The sequence below is a fragment of the Podarcis muralis genome, chromosome 3, assembly GCF_964188315.1.
Source record: "Podarcis muralis chromosome 3, rPodMur119.hap1.1, whole genome shotgun sequence".
NCBI classification, from domain to species: domain Eukaryota; kingdom Metazoa; phylum Chordata; class Lepidosauria; order Squamata; family Lacertidae; genus Podarcis; species Podarcis muralis.
Window position 1 is genome coordinate 84,765,735 of NC_135657.1, and position 18,579 is coordinate 84,784,313.

The following is an 18,579-nucleotide window of genomic DNA, read 5'->3' on the forward strand; positions in this document are numbered from 1 at the left end:
ATATTTAACAAACTGAAAAGAGGCCTTCAAACCTTCACACTTCCTTATGATCCTATATATTTCAGATGTATAGACAGAACTTACCACCTAACGTCCTGTTAAAGTACCTCTGGGTGGTTATAATCTCCAATAGTTCACTATTTCACTGATCCTATTCCCTTTTCTTGTGTTCTCAACAGTCATATGAATGCCATGCACATAAACAATCTGACTTAATAGCTAAGATCACCATTTTACTATTCATGGTAGATAAAACACTGAGTGCTATTTCTAGCGGCAGACTTTTTATTAGCAATGGAGTAGCTGAGAGACAGGCATTTTACTGCCTTTTTGCTTGAAAATGGTCATTCAAAATAGCCACCCAAGCTCTTATTTCCTGTAAAACAATGCTTCATTGATAGATCTGAAAAAATAGGGGTTAACTGGAAAAATTCTTATATAGTATAAGCAACAGAGACACATAAAAAGATGCGTGCGCACACAGAGGTTTGTTTAACTGTTGCAAACCCGGAAAATTTTATATATTTTAAACAAAAATGCCTACATATATTATAAAGTTTTCTTGGGCAAATGTGAAGTCAATTTTTAATATTTTAACAGCACACCCAGTCTTATTGATATGATGTGTTCTTGCAGCAAGTAGAACATATTGCTTATCTAGAGAGCTCAAGCCGAGAAAATGTAAATGCATAAGGCTGGATATTAAGGTGTGTGTACAATATCTATTACACTAGAACAAAGAGGCCGTGTGGTTTCAAGAATAGTTTCTGGAAACAGTGTTTGAATGCATCTTATGAAAAATCACAATACGGAAGTTGAATAGTCCCTCTAAATCTGGGAAAGATGAATTTTTTTCTATCAATAGATTCACTGATATAAAGTACTGCACAATAATCATGACCTTTTAATTACCAAATGTACACAAAACATACACACTGGTGCTTAAAAGAACACTATTACTCTACAGGTTAGTATCAAACAATGGGCCCCATGTTTTTACACAACATTAGATTGGAAAGAAGCCAACATTGTGTTTTCCTTCTTGCTATCTCTGGACCACCTTTCAGTGTATTCATCTACTTATCATATTTGACCTTCCATCAAGCAGTTTAGGAAGCATTTTATTGTCACAGCAACCCACTGAGTTTGATCAGAACATGGGAACTTTGATACAGCTATTCAGTGAGTTCAAGGGATTTTTGCAGCCAAACCCAACATTCTACTCTTGCTAAAAACAGGAAGGAATAGAATGAGAGAATGAGAGAAATAAGAAACACAAAGCTGCAATAAATTGATATAAATCGGTTCTACCTTTTCACCAAAACCACCAGGAGCACCAGGAACACCAATCAGACCATCTTCTCCCTGAAGCAGGGATAAACTGGATTATCCATCAGCCATTAACTAACTTACTAATTAGAAACATTTTATGTAGAATTATGAAGAAAATGATAGCAAGGTTTTCCATTATCCTATCTTACTTATATAGATAGAACAATGTGATATTTTCTAACCCAACTGTAACAGTAAGGGCTAGAATAGTCTGGGTATTTATAGAAATGTGAGCATATTTGCCCAATATATAATATAGAATATGGTGTCTATGGAGCAGCCTTCCCCAACCTGTTGCCGACCTGATGTTTGGGACTGATGGGAGTTGTGGTTCAAAACATAAAGAAGTTACCAGTTTGGAAAAGGCTGCTGTAGAATATTTAGGGCACTCTGGGCTTATATTTCCTCTGCTCTTTCCAGGCGCGGTCTACAATTTAAAGCTGCAGGTCCAAGTGCCTCCCCACCCCCACCCCACCCTGACCTTTCCCTCTTTAAAGCTCAGTTGGGCCAAACATCAATCCATGGGAAACCTGAATTTTCATTTGGATTCAGCTTTAAAGAGTGGGTTTTCACAGGGAAAGCTCAGGGCAAAATAACAAAAAATGCTTGGACACTGTGTATTAAGCACAGACCTCTGCCTGGAATGAACAGGGCAAAAAGGAACTGTGGATAAGCTTGCTTAATTTGACAGTGTTTGATACACTTTGGTCCACACCTCACTATCCATATGGTCACACTGCATATTTTTCAAGATGCAGAAGAGTCCCAGTTAGTTACAAATTATCTAAGCTATCACAAAGGACATCGGGCAGCCCAGCATTTACATGCAGGCCCTATGAACCTGCACAGCCATTATGTATTTTATATGTGATATGATTGTGCAGCTTGGAAACATCCCAAGAATCTATGGCTACAGCTGAATATAATGCTAAATCATTGTTTAGAGTTACAAGACTAAGTCTAGCCTCCTCCTGCTTTCATATGTTCCCGATCCAGTTCACATTAACCACAGTTTAGCATGTCAAAAAATTCAACCACAGGCAATACTAGAATATAAACATTCTATATTCACTGTATGAAATACATAGATGTAGTTCAGCGATGTTCAGAGACTGTGATCTACTCCCACTAAAACAAAGCAAAACAAACAAACATGGCAGTGATCTACTCATTGTATTGACCAAAGTTGTTAAGCTTTTTGGGGGGCGATCAATGATCCAGCATCAGCATCTCTCAGGATCACGTGATAGACCAGGAAAGCCCAGCGATCGACCGGTAGATTGCCATCGACCTGTTGGACATCCCTGATGTAGTTACATCAGCAAAGACTCACTGGTGATACACAACTTGATGCTGATGCTGGATCATTGATGGGGGTTGGAATGAGTGATAGATCTCTATGCAGAGAGGTCCTTCCAAAAATACAGATCCACCATCCATACAATCCTTGCCCCCTCCTTTTTTAAGTCACTCAACATCTAACTTGTCAAGGGAAACACGTGTCCTACATGGTGAAAGTGAGGAAATGTGTATATCCAACAGTTGCAAGGTGTGGGTGCTTCTGTGCTACCACTGAATATGATTGCATTGCTTCATTTAACAAAATTGAGACTAGTGAATTTTCAGAATGGAGATTTCTGTAAGCAATTAGCACTAAAACTGAGCATTCCATTTTTAAGAATCAAGGACACAAATGAGTCATGCTTTGGAACTGGGGGTGCTTTAAAACATCTTGCCTGGAGATTATTGCTTAGCTTAACAAAAACAGCATCCAACTGTTTGGTAGAATCTCATGTGACCCTATAAAGTACCATCAAATGGCAATGTGGCTTTCTGTTGACCACATTTTGAGGGAATTTCTGCAGTCTCATTTTTGTCTCTTCCAGAAGAAATTCCTGAAATAAAAGTTTCTCACAGCTGCTATTATATTTTTTGGACAGTGACCAAAAAGGTCACTGGGTTCACATTACCATTACAGAAGACAAAGGCCCATGCTGTTAACTACTCTTTTGCCTACCCTGTCTTGTTGCATTGCTTCATGCCATACAATAGAAAATGCATTTTACCATGGTAAACCATTTCCTCTTTTTCACTCACAGCTTTCAAAAGGGTCTAAAGTTGCTACTGAAACAATCTATTGTGGTGGGAATTAGACTGCTCTTTGGTTTTAAGCATGCAGTTCTGAATCCCACAGGATAAACAACTAGTAAAGAAGTGCTTCGGTGAGAGAGTAGTGAGTACTTCAGAGTGTGGCATCAGAAAACAGGTGTAAGAAAAAAACACAGAAAATAAACTGTACAGCAGAAAGTCATATATCAACAATTCTATACACATTACTTGGCCTTGAATGTGAAAATATGTCTAAATCTCAGGATGTAGATAATTACATCCGGTGGCATTTTCAGTGTTTAAATTTGAACATATGGCCATATTCCTTGTCAATGAGACTTCATCTTTGCCTACTATTCTTGCATATCATTATTTCATTTCAGTAAAATAATAATAATTCAAAGCCCTTTATTGTTCTGCATAAATTTAATTCAGGGTCATTGTGTTACGGGGATGCTTGTGAACTGGGCTAATAAATTAAGCAAGATGATATAAGGATCTATAGGCTTTCACCCAAGCTGAGAGGCTTCTTATTCTCCTTCCTGCTAGAGCGCATTCTGTCCCCTGAAAAGCTTCTCCCAAAAAATCAAGGAGTCCTTTAGAGTGATTTGTGAGGAGCTGCAGTCTGAAATGCAAGTCCAGAGGTTCTAGCACTCTAGAACATGCCCTAGAGTGTCCAGATGACCATCAATTTCCCACGGGCATTTATCTATTTTGATAAAGACATATCAAAGTTGCATAGAAATATGCAACTGAGTACACTTAGAATATTTTGCATCTCTTAGAAAATATTTTGCATTCTAAGAGAATATTCATCTCTTAAAAGGTTTTGCAAACGAAAAGAAGAGCCAGTGTACAAGTAGACTTGCCAAGACATCTTTTTTGTGTTTCCTCTCTGCATGTCTTTATTTTTTGAAGATTACTCAGATGCTTGTTTCTACAATGAATGCTTCAAGGCATTTAAAACAGCTAAATCTTGAAGCAAATATGTGTGAAAAATCAAGAAAGAAATGTTTTTATTTACGTAACACTGCTTAGCAGGTGGTCTCAGCAAATGTAACATAGCTTAAAAGTCCTGAGAATGTTCTAGTAGGCTGTTAACAACCAAGGCAGTACTGGAAAAACGTTCTTTAAACACTTGTGACCACAAATGGCCATTTCACACATAATATGGGAGCAAATACAGGTTTGCCTTAAAATGTGCACACATAGTTGTTGATCTCGATGACTGCCTGTATGATAGAAATGTGCATATTTCAGATGTATAACATTTAAGACACCTTTGTTTATTCCTATAAAAGGAATGTGTATGGTGGCCTAAAGCCAAACCAGTACTGCATTAACACTAACCATACTGGTCTTGAGTCAAACAAGAGTGTAGCGCTGGGGCAAAACAGCCAAGCATTCCAATTCAGAGCTTTTTAATGAAACAAGCTCAGTTTTCACAATCCATTACACAGCCCTTGCAAGGCTGATACACTAACTTTGTAAAAATGAAACATTACTGTTCAGGTCCAGAAGTAACCCAGATTGTAAAAGTCGCCTCCGTATGCAAGTGTCAGTTTTATTCATTTCAATTTCAATCCTGATAAATTATTTGCTTTCTCTACCTCACAGAGAGTGAATATATTAAAAGAGTCTGCAATAAATACATAATATTGTGGAAATGCACACTCTGCAAGGGGCAGATGCTGTTGAAATAGTGAAGACTAAGGTTCTGTGAATGGAACAATAATGGTGTTATGAGTTTGAAAGGGGACCCCCCTAAACCCTAGAAATTAATAAATGGCAGGACTGTGATTATTTGGGATGTGAAGGGAGAAATACAAGCTAAAGAGGAATTCCTGAGCTAGCCTAGGCAAAACTGCCTGGCCAAGCTACGTCTGTTGAGAAACAATACAGCGCCATTGACAATGCAATAGAACTGTCCGTCCCCACACCCTGAGGTGTGAAAGGAGACTGGGGGTTTAGAAGGTTGCCAGGGTAGCTAGGTGTGAAGTGACAGGAAAAGTGTGTTTTAGGAAGGTGTTGTTATAGGAATTCTAAGGTCCTATATATAAAAAATAAATGTTCATAAATGTACAAGGCAAACACGTACATAAGTATATAAACCATGTGTCTGAAATAGTACAGGAGAACAATCCTGAAGTCAATTTGACTCTCCCAAATTGACCTCAAATATTTCTCTGGGAGGAGGAAGGAAATGGGAAAAGCTTTCCAATTGTCTTTGGACTGTAGGGGCTTACACCTCCCTGTAAATACAGTCTGGCAAGTATCTGTTAAGCTGAGCACACTAGCAATATGCGTAAGAGATTCAGGAAGTAAGTATTTACCATCTCAAAGGAATGGCCAGGCTACCAGGCAATCAGATAAGGCATCATCTGGCAGACAGGAGAGAAGCAACACACTCAAATTTCTGCTGGGGACCACCTCTTTCTGTGATGTATGAATGATGTTTTGGGGGTGGTCTTGAGCTACAGGCTGGGCAGTTTCAAAAGTCTATATAAGAGCTTGCACACCAATGTTCTGGGTTCCTTTCCTCCCTCCCTGCGTGGGGGATTGGGGGACCCTGTTGCAACCGTTTAATAAAGAACACGCTTACTAGCTGCTTTGCTTCTCAATATTCTCTGGTTGGCCTGTTATTTTCTCCTACTGACAGAGAACCTACTTAAGGATTCTATATGGACTTTTAGATACCCCATAAGGGAAAGGGAGCAGTATTTTTCTTAAAACATTGTGCTGGCTGAGGTGGGCACAGCTGGGTGAGACCAACTCCACCCTGTTCACCCACCCAGGTTTCAGTGATACATGCCAGGTCAGGCTCCTCAAAAAAAGACGGGGGAAAAAAGAAGTAAGGTGTGCTGAGAAGAAGGGAGAACAAACAGAGAAATCTTAGTATTTTAATTATTATTATTGTGGTTGGTTTGGTATTTTTTAGAGCCACTTTATGCATTTAGAAAAGTGTGATGCAAATAAACTAAAATAATTACATACTTAAAACCTACACTTTTATTTTAAAAAATGGGAAATTTCAGATCCGTTTTCTTTTCTTCAGAAAACAGTGAATGAGCTAGGTCTAAAGATTGGGTATGAGTATGTGCTTGCTAATGTTAGTTTAGAACATTATCAGACTAGATACAGAGTCAGACAGACAATTTTCCACTACTTTTGTTTTTGAATACTTATTTTGACTAATCTTTCTACTCAATACATTCCATTATACAAGCAATTCACGCCTTGCATATTTTATCAGATTCCTTTCCCTCCTTCACGTAACAGCAATTGGCTTTGCACTTTAACAGTGCCAATTCCAAATTTCATATAATCTCTCTTCAGTTTTAATATGATGACAATTTGTCTGTCACTTATTATGAAATAGAAAAGGCCTGTTATTTTTTCCCCAGGAAGACAGGAAGATCTTTTTATACTGAAGAAGATCTGTTGAGCCATAAATAAGCAGTTGCCACCTTCAAGGTGGCAAGGGGAGAGAGAGAGAACAAGATAATTTTTGCACTGTATGGTATGATTTTATTAAATGTACAAATGAAACAACACACAGATGAGAAATACCTACAACGTATATTGCAATATGGCATAGATAAGCAGGGACTACACATTTGCTCACTCTTATTATTCTGTGTTTTCCAGATTGATCTATCGAAGAATTCAATGAACTGGTTTACTATCCATCACCTCATATTTCACCCCATTTTTTGGTCGGCCATGACAAGTTTTATCATTTATGTGTGTAAATGATTTTTTTCACCTCAGGTTGCGAAATGGGCTGGGCCGCCCCCGCGTTAAGAGGCAGGGTACAAGAAAGAGTCTATTCAGCAGCCTCAGCTTTTGTAGCTGACAAGGTCCCGGCCTCCCAAGACAGGTGGGAAAATCTGATTTGTCGGGGTTTTTTAAAAGAAGCTTCTACTGTGTTTTTAAATGGTAACAAACACCAGCGTTAGTTTACATATATTAAACTATTTTGGTCCTCAGGATGTCAACAATATAAGTCTCTTTTGCCAAACGTCCTAAATTTATTTTTTTACAGTTCAATAACACCAATTGAATTATATCACTGCAACTCGTGAGGTCAGAGGCAGGAAACTCACCTTCTCACCGGGAAAACCAGGGGTGCCATTTTCTCCTTTAGCTCCTTCTTCACCCTGTAAAGTAAATTGTAGACAGATTTGTCAGCTTGTCCAAGTTGTTCTTTAAGAAAACATTCAGCCCCTCAAAAGTTTGATTCTGCTTTATTTTTTAGTCCATTATTTCTACTGAACAAGAACAGCAAAAGAGTACCACAAGCTGAGAGACAGACAGCCAAGAGACTTCCTGCTAAGATGGAGATGGGAGCAGACATGCCTAGATGAGCTGCCTTTTCAAGCTGTGTTTCTCGGTGCCTAAAAGCAAATGTACCTCTTTTGAATCCTTGTGAACCTCACTGAAGGCAGATGGGTGGCATTCACACCTTAATCTCCTTCATTAACTGTGCTAATGGGCCATAATTCTGCAGTTCCCCAAGGGCCTAAGGCTGCCTCCCCACCAGGGCCTAAGAGCACAATTCCCCCAACTCTGCTTCAGAAGAAGCAAAGGAGGGTTTTCTTCTGCACTTTAAAAACAACAACATGGCAGCAGATTTAAAAACAATATTAAAAAATCAGTGGATGTGCTACAGATCTCAGTGGATACACTAAACAACCATTTGGGAGTAGGTGAAACAAGGCTGGCACAAAGGACTGGGGGAGAGAGATCATTAATATACAAGGCCCTATAGGCTGATATCAAAGCTGCTTGTGAAAAACCGCAAACTCTCATCAGAACAATTTGGGAATTATTGGGAACCCCACAAATTTCATTGGCTCTCCATTGCATGCTGTTTTGGATTTATCCCTTCAATAAGATATCGAGCTCCAAGATCTTTTTATCTCACCACACAGGAAGGAGGCCACTCCTATAGCCTTTGCTGTAAAATTCCTCCAATTCCCCACCAAGGAAGATATTCTCAAATATGCAAGAGAGAAGGGAATGTTTCATTGGGTTGACTGTAATAATGTGTGCATTATGATATTCCCCAACCACCCAAAATAGGTGGTTGAGAGTTGTTTTCAGAGGTATGCCAGATGGCAAGAGACAGAAACACAAGCTTTTACATTTGACATCCAGAAATCTTTTGTCTTTGACATGCAGGCCACATAAGGACCTTCCGCAATGCAGCATCAGTCGAGGACTTCCTTACGCAACACCCAGCTGAAGAGTGATGTGAAATACACCATGCTAATTTCCTTCAAACATATGGCTTGATGTTATCTCTTGGGACAAAGGCTGAACAGACAGCCTCTCCTGCCATAACATTTTAACTCTCTTTTGTTGGAATTCCCTTTACGCTTTCTCCATCCTGCCCCCTCCACACCTCGCACAGTATCTTCATTCCTTTTTCAGTTCCTTCGATTCACTTCTAACATAAGAATTTGTGGGGTGGCGGTGGCTGCTGGTCATAATACCCCTTTTCACTTTCATCATACCACCAGTGCTTGCTTGATCTGCACAACAGGCTTAGAGTTTACTAGGTATGGCCCATGAGAAATATCATTTTATAAAACTCATCTCTCCCTTTCACCACACACACACACTGTACCAACCCCAACTCACTTTTGTCCTAGTTGTTATATGTGAAATGGATATTAACTGGAATAGGACTGTGATTATTTCAGTGTTGGTCTTTGTAGGCGTGTGCAATGTTAAACTAATATAATGTAATATAATGTAAAGCCCCAGGATGGTTCCCTTTTCCTCCCTCCCTTCCATAGCTGTCCCTTATTCTGAATAGGATTCCTCGCAAGAAAAGGGAAAAGTTAACAGCTATGCTCCCTTCCTGCTGTAATGATGTTCAATAGGCACATTTCAGCTTTGGTTCCCCATAGCCTCTCACTTTTGATAGCTTGGCATGGCCAAGTTTGTTGGCAGGCTGGAACAACCTCTCCCTTCGTAATATTGGATGGATTGGTGCTCCTTCCCTGGAAGAACATTAGGAAATTTGTGTTTCAAGGCAAGAAGCAAGTCCTACTCCTATAATCTGAATAGTTTAATCTTTCTTTATTATTATTATTACTCCCTCCCTTTTTAAAGATAATTTATCAACTGTTCTCCTTCCCAATATTTTTTTTTTAGATCTGACCGGGATAACATGTTACAGATAGTGCTGCTAATGTCTTAACATTTTTGTTTCTTCTGATATGTGAAGAATATTACCTAGTTTTCTATTCCCATTGCCTCCACCTCTGCAAATTTTTACATAAGAATTAGCCTTCTCGGGCATAAAAATGAATAGTGAATCCTGAAATTGATGGGGCTCATCTCTCTGTTGCACTCCCCCAGTACACTAATTTTCAGAGAATACTGCTATGCCTACCTCTCCAATTTCCATGAATTTCCTGGGGCACCTTGTTAAATACAAACTAGTGTTAACCACAGGTTTAAAAAACTGAGAGCAGAAATTGTCCTCAGTGAAGACAGCCACATTCCTAAAACAGGCAGGTATACATTATGCAAGTGCTGAATAAGTTAGGCTTATGACTGCAATCTCTCTCAAAAAAAGCCAAAGGGGTAGTTATCCTGCTTTGCAAATCTTAAACTTTGCAACTAGAGAAGGAAATCAAGGACCCTGAGGGTCTTTATATATTACATTGCTAGCTAAAAATTAGCAATCATAAATATTTATGACCCCAATGTAGACTTCCGATCACAATTTCATGACTATTTTCAACATCTACAGGTGCTGTCCTATGACCATTTAATCATAACGGGAGATTTCTATTTTATCCTAAATAATGTTTTGGACTGTAATACCTTTCTTCTGCATGCAACATCACAAACTAGTTTGCCAATATTACAAAAGTACAAGTCATAGATATTAAATACTCTAGTGAGTGAGACTATACATTTCTCTCTACTGTAACCAAAATTGTTTTAGGCCAGATTACAGTATTTTCAGATATCCAAGTCTTTGATCTCTATGAAGGTTGCTTGCAAAATTGACAAAATAGCCAATTCAGACAACGCAGCAGTTTCCCCAAAAAAATACAACTGGGCGTGTCTGTTCCTTCCATGTCAAAGAGGCAGCTCAATTCATCACATTTGAATGATCAGGGCTTCAATACACAAATGCATACAGAACTGATTGACTTTCTTTTTTCAAATTAATCAAGATTCAATCTCTTCCAAGGCCGGGATAATGGATGCTGCTAGGGAAAAATGGGAAAATAACTCTTTAATGCTACATGAAGTTCATCCCAGTCCTGTCCACTGCAAAATATAAGCCAACCCCCCCCCAAAAAAAACCTATATAGCAGCAACAACAGAATTTACATTAACCATGTGTAGGCAAACTAAGGCGCAGGGGCGGGATCCAGCCCAATCGCCTTCTAAATCCAGCCTGTGGATGGTCCAGGAATCAGCGTGTTTTTACACGAGTAGAATGTGTGCTTTTATTTAAAATGCATCTCTGGGTTATTTGTGGGGCATAGGAATTCATTCATTTTTCTTCTTCAAAATATAGTCTGGCCCCCCCACAAGGTCTGAGGGACAGTGGACCAGCCCCCTGCTGAAAAAGTTTGCTGACCCCATAGTCATTAACCTATCAGAAGCAAAGTTACTGGAACAAAGGGGGGAAACCTAGTAAATTCTTGGTCTACTGTCACCTTCAGCATATAAAATCTAGAAACATAACTCCTGCAGTTAGAAGGACATAGACAAGCACAACATAAATTGGAAATGCAGTTCTTCAAACTATAAAAGAAAAAAGTAGGGGTTAAAGTTGAAAAACTAAATTGACTTTTTTTTCAAAATCATAAGTTCACTTTCTCAGTATATGAATTCATGGTCTCTTTGCATTTGATACACACAAATATCTGTATGAAGTGCATTTGATTAGGTCACACAGGAGGGGGATCCACTTGTACATTGTAGATTACAAAATCCCAGTGCTAACTTTCAGTTTGCTGCAGAGAACAACTCAGTGCTGAATACAAAAGGCCATACTTGTTCCAATTTTAAGAATTTAGTGCTTTCACAAAACTATTGAAATAATATGTAAAACCCACTGTCCATTTGTACAAGTATAATGATAATTGTAAACTGTATGAGCCTGCCATACACTACTTTTGAAACTGGAGATAAACCCCGTGTATTATATAGTACTTTCTTTAGTAACAAAGCCTTCTCATCACAATATTGTAAAATAAATATTTTAATGCCACCTCACAACAGTCTTTAGAAACAATTGTCTAAGGAAGAGATTCCCTTCTGCATGTTTCAAGACTTCAGGAATTATATAGCCTGGGGAACTGTCCACTAGTGTGCTAATAATATTATATGTTTCAGTTGATCTGGAATTAAAGAAAAACAAGAAAGCAGTATTCCAGTACACAATAATAATAATAATGACAAGCCACATATGTTTGCCTTCTAATGCATAAATAAATGAAAAAGGTTTTGCCAGTATTATGAAACTAATCTGATTCTGAAGGCACTTCTTGCATGATAAATGTTTATACCCCTCTGCCCTATTGCTTTACATTGCTTGAGAATATCATATATTGCATTATTCTAATATATGGGCTAATCTGTTCAGACTGTTTGGTTAAAGTGGTATTTCAGGAGGCTGAATTAAATGTGAGTGTTCAAAAGAAAAAGGAATTTCAAATCTAAGCTACATGTGGATTTGATTCCTGGCTTCTGCCATTATATCGTAGATGGAACAACCGCTGTGGATTTGATGTGCTTGAGTGTTACCTCACCAACACAATGAGTCAGATATTTCATTAGAAGCAGGTCTCTGAGGTATAAATGGCTTATGTTTCTGAAATGTCTCCTCCTTTTGAATCGTAATTACCTTTAGGTTGCGTCCAACCCTAAAATCACACGAATCATTAGGACATAATTTAGCTGACCTATCTCAGTGAATATTGTTTATACATGCCACACACCCCAGTACAGAAAAAAAGTTTTGAAATATTAAGACACATTGGGTTGGATGTAGAGTATTTGTGTGGAACTCTGCACACGGATGGTCCTGCTACGGGGAAGGGTTGATTGCCAATTCCTCCTTTCCTTAACAAGCTGCTCTGGAAGGTTAGGAGACCTTTCAGAACAATGTAGGAGATGGTTTGAAAAGTTGCATTGGGAAGTGTAAATAAGCAAAAATCACCTGCCCTCCTGCCGCTGGGTGTTTCAGTCCCTTCTGTAAATGGAATGAGCCCTTCAGGGACAGTCCGGATTCATATCAGTATGCCAGACTCTATTAAGATTCTACTGATGCTCATAAAGTTAAGTAAAACAGGTGAGATGAGATAAATAGATGTTTGTGAAAGGAAAGCTGAGTCTGTTAGAATACCTCTTGGGATAAGCAACTGCCCATAAGGCTAGGGTATGGTTTTATTCTTTGCTAGTCTGAACAACAGCAGTTGCATATAAATGATGGAAAGCAATTAGGCAAGCAATCGAGTTAATATTTTTCTAAAAATAAGGCATTTTTGCAAGTCACTACTCCTTTATATACACTAAATTGCCTCCATGAGCTACATCCTGCAGCTTTTATACCTGTCTTCCTGAAATCACAGCATTCATCTGCAGAAACTCAAAGGGCTGCACCTGTAAAAACCAGCTGGCACCACTTATTTATTGGCATGTGAGCAGGGGGCGGGGAGGGGGGGTGAGCAAATCAAGCAAAATGAGCTGCACATGCTTGCACTCATTCCAGAAATTCACACCCAGTGAATTGAAGTAATGATGTTTAGTGTTTCTCATTGAAACGGTTTTGAATGCAGACATACTAAGTTGGTTCAGTCACAGCAGCAGGATGAAATCCTGACTATGTTTATTAGCAACTGCCACCAGCACTTAGGAAAGGAAGAAGAGAGGGTGAGCAGAAATTAATCATGTCAGTTTCTGTGACTGCCCACGGAATGAGCATTACATCATATTTTGCTTCCTGTGCTGCTTCCAGCTATTTTAAGAGAGCTCCTAACCATTTCGTTGTCTCTTGAAATGTATTTTTACACACTGCATACTCTGAATTCATGCAGTTCTATGTCTGCTATTCTTTTTTTTATTACAAAAAAAGACTTTAGTGTGACTAACTAGAAACCATGCTAAATATACACAGCTGCTTCATGACAACAGTAAATCAACTTCCCCTCCCCTTAAGCCTTTAAGATAACTATGTACTACAGCAAATTAGATTATGAAGTTATGCCTACATCATGTAATTGTCACTTTAATAAGCAGAGGCCAGACTCAAATCAAACAAACTCTTCAGTCCATGCACAGCTGAACTAGGTTCAGGGCAGCCAACATTTGACCCATGAGGCAGTTTGTGTGCTATTTGGGGTTCATACTACCCTGAGCATTTTATTTAACCCGCTCACCCCCTTTTGATTATCTGTTTATTAAGATTCCTGTAAGTCATATAAGAATGTAGAATAAATTGTTAAAACTTCTTTCAAAGTTTAAACGGACTATCTATTAGTTCCTATGGTATTAGTCATTCCTAGACCCTCCAATGATGATTCACATTCCTAGAAACCAGGGAAGGCTTCTAATCCCTTTGCTGCAACCTTTTAACTCTAGGGTCCCTAATGTGGTGCCCGTGGGTACAAAGGGACCCTTGAGGTCTTCTCTTGGTGCCTGGGAAGCCTCTGAGCTCCCCTCACGGCCCTTTTCATCATGAGGTGGTGAGGACTGTTACAGAACTGAAGGAGGAAGCTAGGAGGGCAATGGTCTCCCCAACTTCCTCTCTGAAATCTATGTGATTTTCAAGGCTCAGGCTGCAATCTGAGCAGCCAAACAGAAAGCAGACTGAGCAACTGAGAAGCTAAGAGGGAAAGTGGAGCAATATGGAAGACTTCAGGGGAGTAAAACAGAGCAACTGGGGGAGGCAGGGAGAACAAAGTGGGGTGTCACAGGAGAAGAGAATGAACTGTCAGAGGAATGGAGAAGGCAATGCTATGCACACTCAGATATGTTAGATCCAGTGTGTGCATGTGCATGTAGGGAGATGGAAGAGAAGCACCCATGGCGCTCTCTCAAAAATCTCAATGTGTCCACTGGCCCAATAATGTGTCACCTTTCTCAGTGAATTTTGTTCATACATGCCACACACCCCAGTACAGAAAAACAGGTTCCTCCAAGCTAAGGTAGTAGAATGGATTGTACCACTTCAGACTATGGGTGGAGGATATTGGTTCTGAATGCCCTGCTATGGATAAATTTATTTTATTTTATTTTATTTTTATTCCACCTTTCCTCCCCAAAGAGCCCAGTGTGGCAAACAAATCAATAATAAAAAGAATTTTTAAAAACTTTTAAAGAAAGAACAGTTCAAAGATTCTCTCAACCAGTGACTTCAGTGTTGCCAACAACAGTGACTTCAGCCATCAAACACTTAGGTAAGCAGGAATGTCATAAATTCCAGCTGAAAGTCAATAATGAGGGACACCTTACCAGTGAGGGCACTCTACAGCAATGGGACCATCAATGCCCCAGTGACAGCACTACCAGTAAGAACTGACCTACCAACCATAGGATCTAATATTGTTGACACTGGGGAAGGCAGTTTTGGGTACCTGGGTCCCAAGCCATTTAGAACTTTATATGCTAGTATTAACACCTTAAATTTCGGCTTAGTAGCTCACTGGCAGCCAATGCAGCATTTTCATGACCAGTAACAATTATCAGCTTCAGTCTCCAAAACATATTCGAGGGCAGCCCCACAAACAGCCCAAGTAACAAAGTACCACAAAAGGTGTCTGTCCAGATTAATTATTCTCTCCCAGTCTCTTTCATTCTGCACTAGTTTTCTATTTTCAAGTAATTTCTTTTTTGAATGTAAAGAAAACACTCATAAATGTAATCCCTGACATGAAGCCTGAATTGATGCAGTCCATTCTAGCAGCACCTTGTCCTGTCATCTCAAAGGTCACCCAGAGCTATGGACTAAATCAACCTTCCCCAACCTGGTGTCTTCCAATGGCCAGAGATGATGGGAGTTATTGTCAAAAACACCTGGAGTGCACAAGGTTGGGGACGGCTAGACTATAGCTTCAGTCCTACAGATCTGTTAAATATGCCTAGCATTTGATTTCATTTCAAATAAATGTGTTTGGCATTGAGCTGTCAGTGTGTTAACTGCAGGTTTTGCTTTGTTTTTTAAATCAACGTAACTGAAACTCCCAGAAGAAATATGGAAGGAAAGAACGATACAAGACAGGAAGAAGGGGTCAAACAAGAAGAAACATAGCATGGCTCCATGAAAGGTAGAATATGTCAAAGTAATCTGGAAAAGATAATTGGTTTTCTGGACAAGGGCAATGCAGTCAGTTTAGTCTGTTTAGATTTCAGCAAAGCATCTGATATTGCGCCATATGGGAGATCTCTACCTAAATTGGAAATCATGGCCTGTAAGGTAGCACTGTGGATGGATAGATAAGAAACTGGTTAAAACAATACTCAAAGGGCTGCACAGAAAGGCAATTTTTTCACATTGCAGAGTGTTATGCACTGGATACATCAAAGTTCAGCTCTGGAAAACTTATTTACATTCAGATGGCTGGTAGGGGGAGTAGGCGGATGTTGAGGAAATCTGATATACAGTTGGAATATGCTGGTGAAATTAGGAGGCATAATGAACATAACTGAGGGTCATCAGAGTATCAGAAACGGGATGAGATATAATTATGATACCGCCATGTTTTTGACATTAGTAATACTTCAGTCTGCACTTAGAAATTATGAACTGGAAATGGAGAAAAGGAAAGCTCCATTGAAGATAAGTACTAAGGGCCGCCAATATTATTCCTCTAAATAGTGAATTTCGGTTCAAGCGATATGCAGCAATGTTCACAGGGTTAAATAAGCTATCATGATACAAGAGCAAAAGAGGACTTAAAAAAAAAAGTTAACAAGACGGGAGCTAAAGTGCATGTATTATTGTACCCAACAAATGTCACAGAGCAGCAGACATCAAAGAAAACAGAGAAAAAGATACCCTCCCCACAAAAAAACCCCAACCCTCAGTTAGTGGGATCCAGGCTTGTTCCTGCACAACTGGAAGAATTTCTTCCATTTTCACAAGGAATCCGGGATTCAGCAGAGGCTCTATGCTGGAGGAAGGTGGGGTGGGAATTATTGCCGATACTGCCTTCTCTCTGCAGTCCCCAGTACAACCTCTCTTGCTCTTCCAGAGGGTCCCCAACCATCTTTTCAGCAGGCAAAGGGGCAATGAAGAATCAGCAAAAATTGTCACCCAACACCATCTTTCCCAACACCAATGGTAATCTGCTGAGCACAAGTGAGGACCCAACTCAATTCCCACATAACACAAACAAGCAGGACTCAGGCATAACTCCATCTGATAAAGCACAGGACTCTATGGAGAAAAGGAGGGATTGTAATAAATGAAATGCATGTCCCAGGTGGCTATTGGAGATTGGTTGGTTGTGGTTAAGTGGGGGACTAATTATTATGTTACTCTGATGGAGTTTATTCAGAAGTTACTGTACTGATACACAAGTATCCAGTCCAAAAAGTATGTTGCTTGGTTGTAAGTTGCTTTGGGTTGCCTTGAGCAAGATGAAACAACTAATGAATTTAATAAAATAATAATAATAATAATAATAATAATAATAATAATAATAATAATAATATACAGTAGGTAGGAAGCCATCAGAATCAGGGCAGTCTCAGCAAAAAATGAAGGCTAGAGAGGACACAGATAGAATCTGTTCTTCAGCTTCAGTATTAGATCAGAACTAGTCTGGGGACAGGGCTGGGGACAGGGTCAAAGGAGGCATAAAACAAGGCCAGGGGCAGGAGAGGGCATGGTGAGGGTCACCAAGATGAGCTATAAGAATGGCCTTGAAGAGCAGGTTACATAAGAAAGACATCGTCTTGTAGTGCTATTCCCAGATGGATTCTGGGCAAATAAAATGATGGCTGCTGGCAACATGTTCTGCATGCTGCTCCTTCATTTTGCCTCCCCCAGCAAAAAACAACAACAACAAAAAATCAGAATTATCCCACAACATCCATACACCCAACTCAAACTTGCAAAATTGGGTGGGTTGTGATTTTTTATTGGTAACTTATTCCTAAAACTGTCTGAATACCTTCTGCTGCTGGGACTTGAGGCAATAATAAGCCCTAACTACAACACTTTAGGAGCATCTACCCAAAGTACTGGAGTATGGTCAGAGAACCTCCGGCCACAGGACAACCTTGGCTTGCTGGAGTTTCAAATGTGGCCCATGAGGCTCCTTCCCTTAAACCACGCCCACCTGTCCCACACCTAACGTCATATGTGACATCCATACCGACACACAATTAGAAGCCTTAAAATGCACTCCCAGTTGTGTGTTGGCAGGGGAAAGCAAGGCTCTGCTATCAGCTGATGAGTGGCAGAACTGAAGCCTGCCAGATTGGCTGCACTAGCAAGACCCCTGCAAGGAACTCAGTCGCACAACCAATGATTGCAGAAAGCAGATTTTGGCTGTACCACCCATCAAGCTCATGGGCAGCAAAGCTGAAACTAAGGCAGTTCCTTGTGGGTTTTGGCTCTACTACCTATCAGCTGATATGCGATAAAGCAAAAACCCAAAGGGCTTTAAAGCACTGCACAAGGCTCTTTTCAAGCCCTCATGGTGCTTTCAGGTTCTGATTTCGGGGCTTCAATATGCCGAATCAGCTGAGATCATTGTGATGTTAGGGGATGGGTAGGTGGGCCAAATTTGGCCCATGAGGATTTGGCCCAGAGGGTGGAAACAGTTCCACACCCCTACACTATAGCAGGATGGCCTGGAAACAAATATCAAGCTTCAAAAGCAGGAGAAATAAACTGCCTCCAACGGCTTCCAATCCCTGGAATGGGCGATTGCATGAGATGGCAATGCAACAACAAAAATAGGCCACAGTTTTGTTAAAGGACTAGCAACAAAGGACGGTGTCAGTGGGGTCTCTGCATTTGTTAAATGCTGGTTTTTATTTTTATTTTTTAAATCATTTTGCCCTGTTAAAAGGAAACACCACAAAGCTCCCTGAGGCTGATCTTGACAGGCTGGAAGCATAAACTCTTCATTGTATTCCGATAAG

General features: G+C 39.8%; 1 protein-coding gene across 4 annotated transcripts in view; it reads right to left on the reverse strand.

The window, feature by feature from the left end:
- COL19A1 (collagen type XIX alpha 1 chain) overlaps positions 1-18,579 on the reverse strand; it is a 192,001-nt gene that overhangs the window by 111,659 nt on the left and 61,763 nt on the right. For all 4 annotated transcript variants that reach the window (XM_077926263.1, XM_077926265.1, XM_077926264.1 and 1 more), the window contains exons 10-11: positions 7,548-7,601; positions 1,312-1,365 (exon numbers count right to left, since the gene is read on the reverse strand). In XM_077926263.1, coding sequence (XP_077782389.1) covers positions 1,312-1,365; positions 7,548-7,601 — 108 coding nt within the window. The remainder of the gene's footprint in view (positions 1-1,311; positions 1,366-7,547; positions 7,602-18,579) is intronic.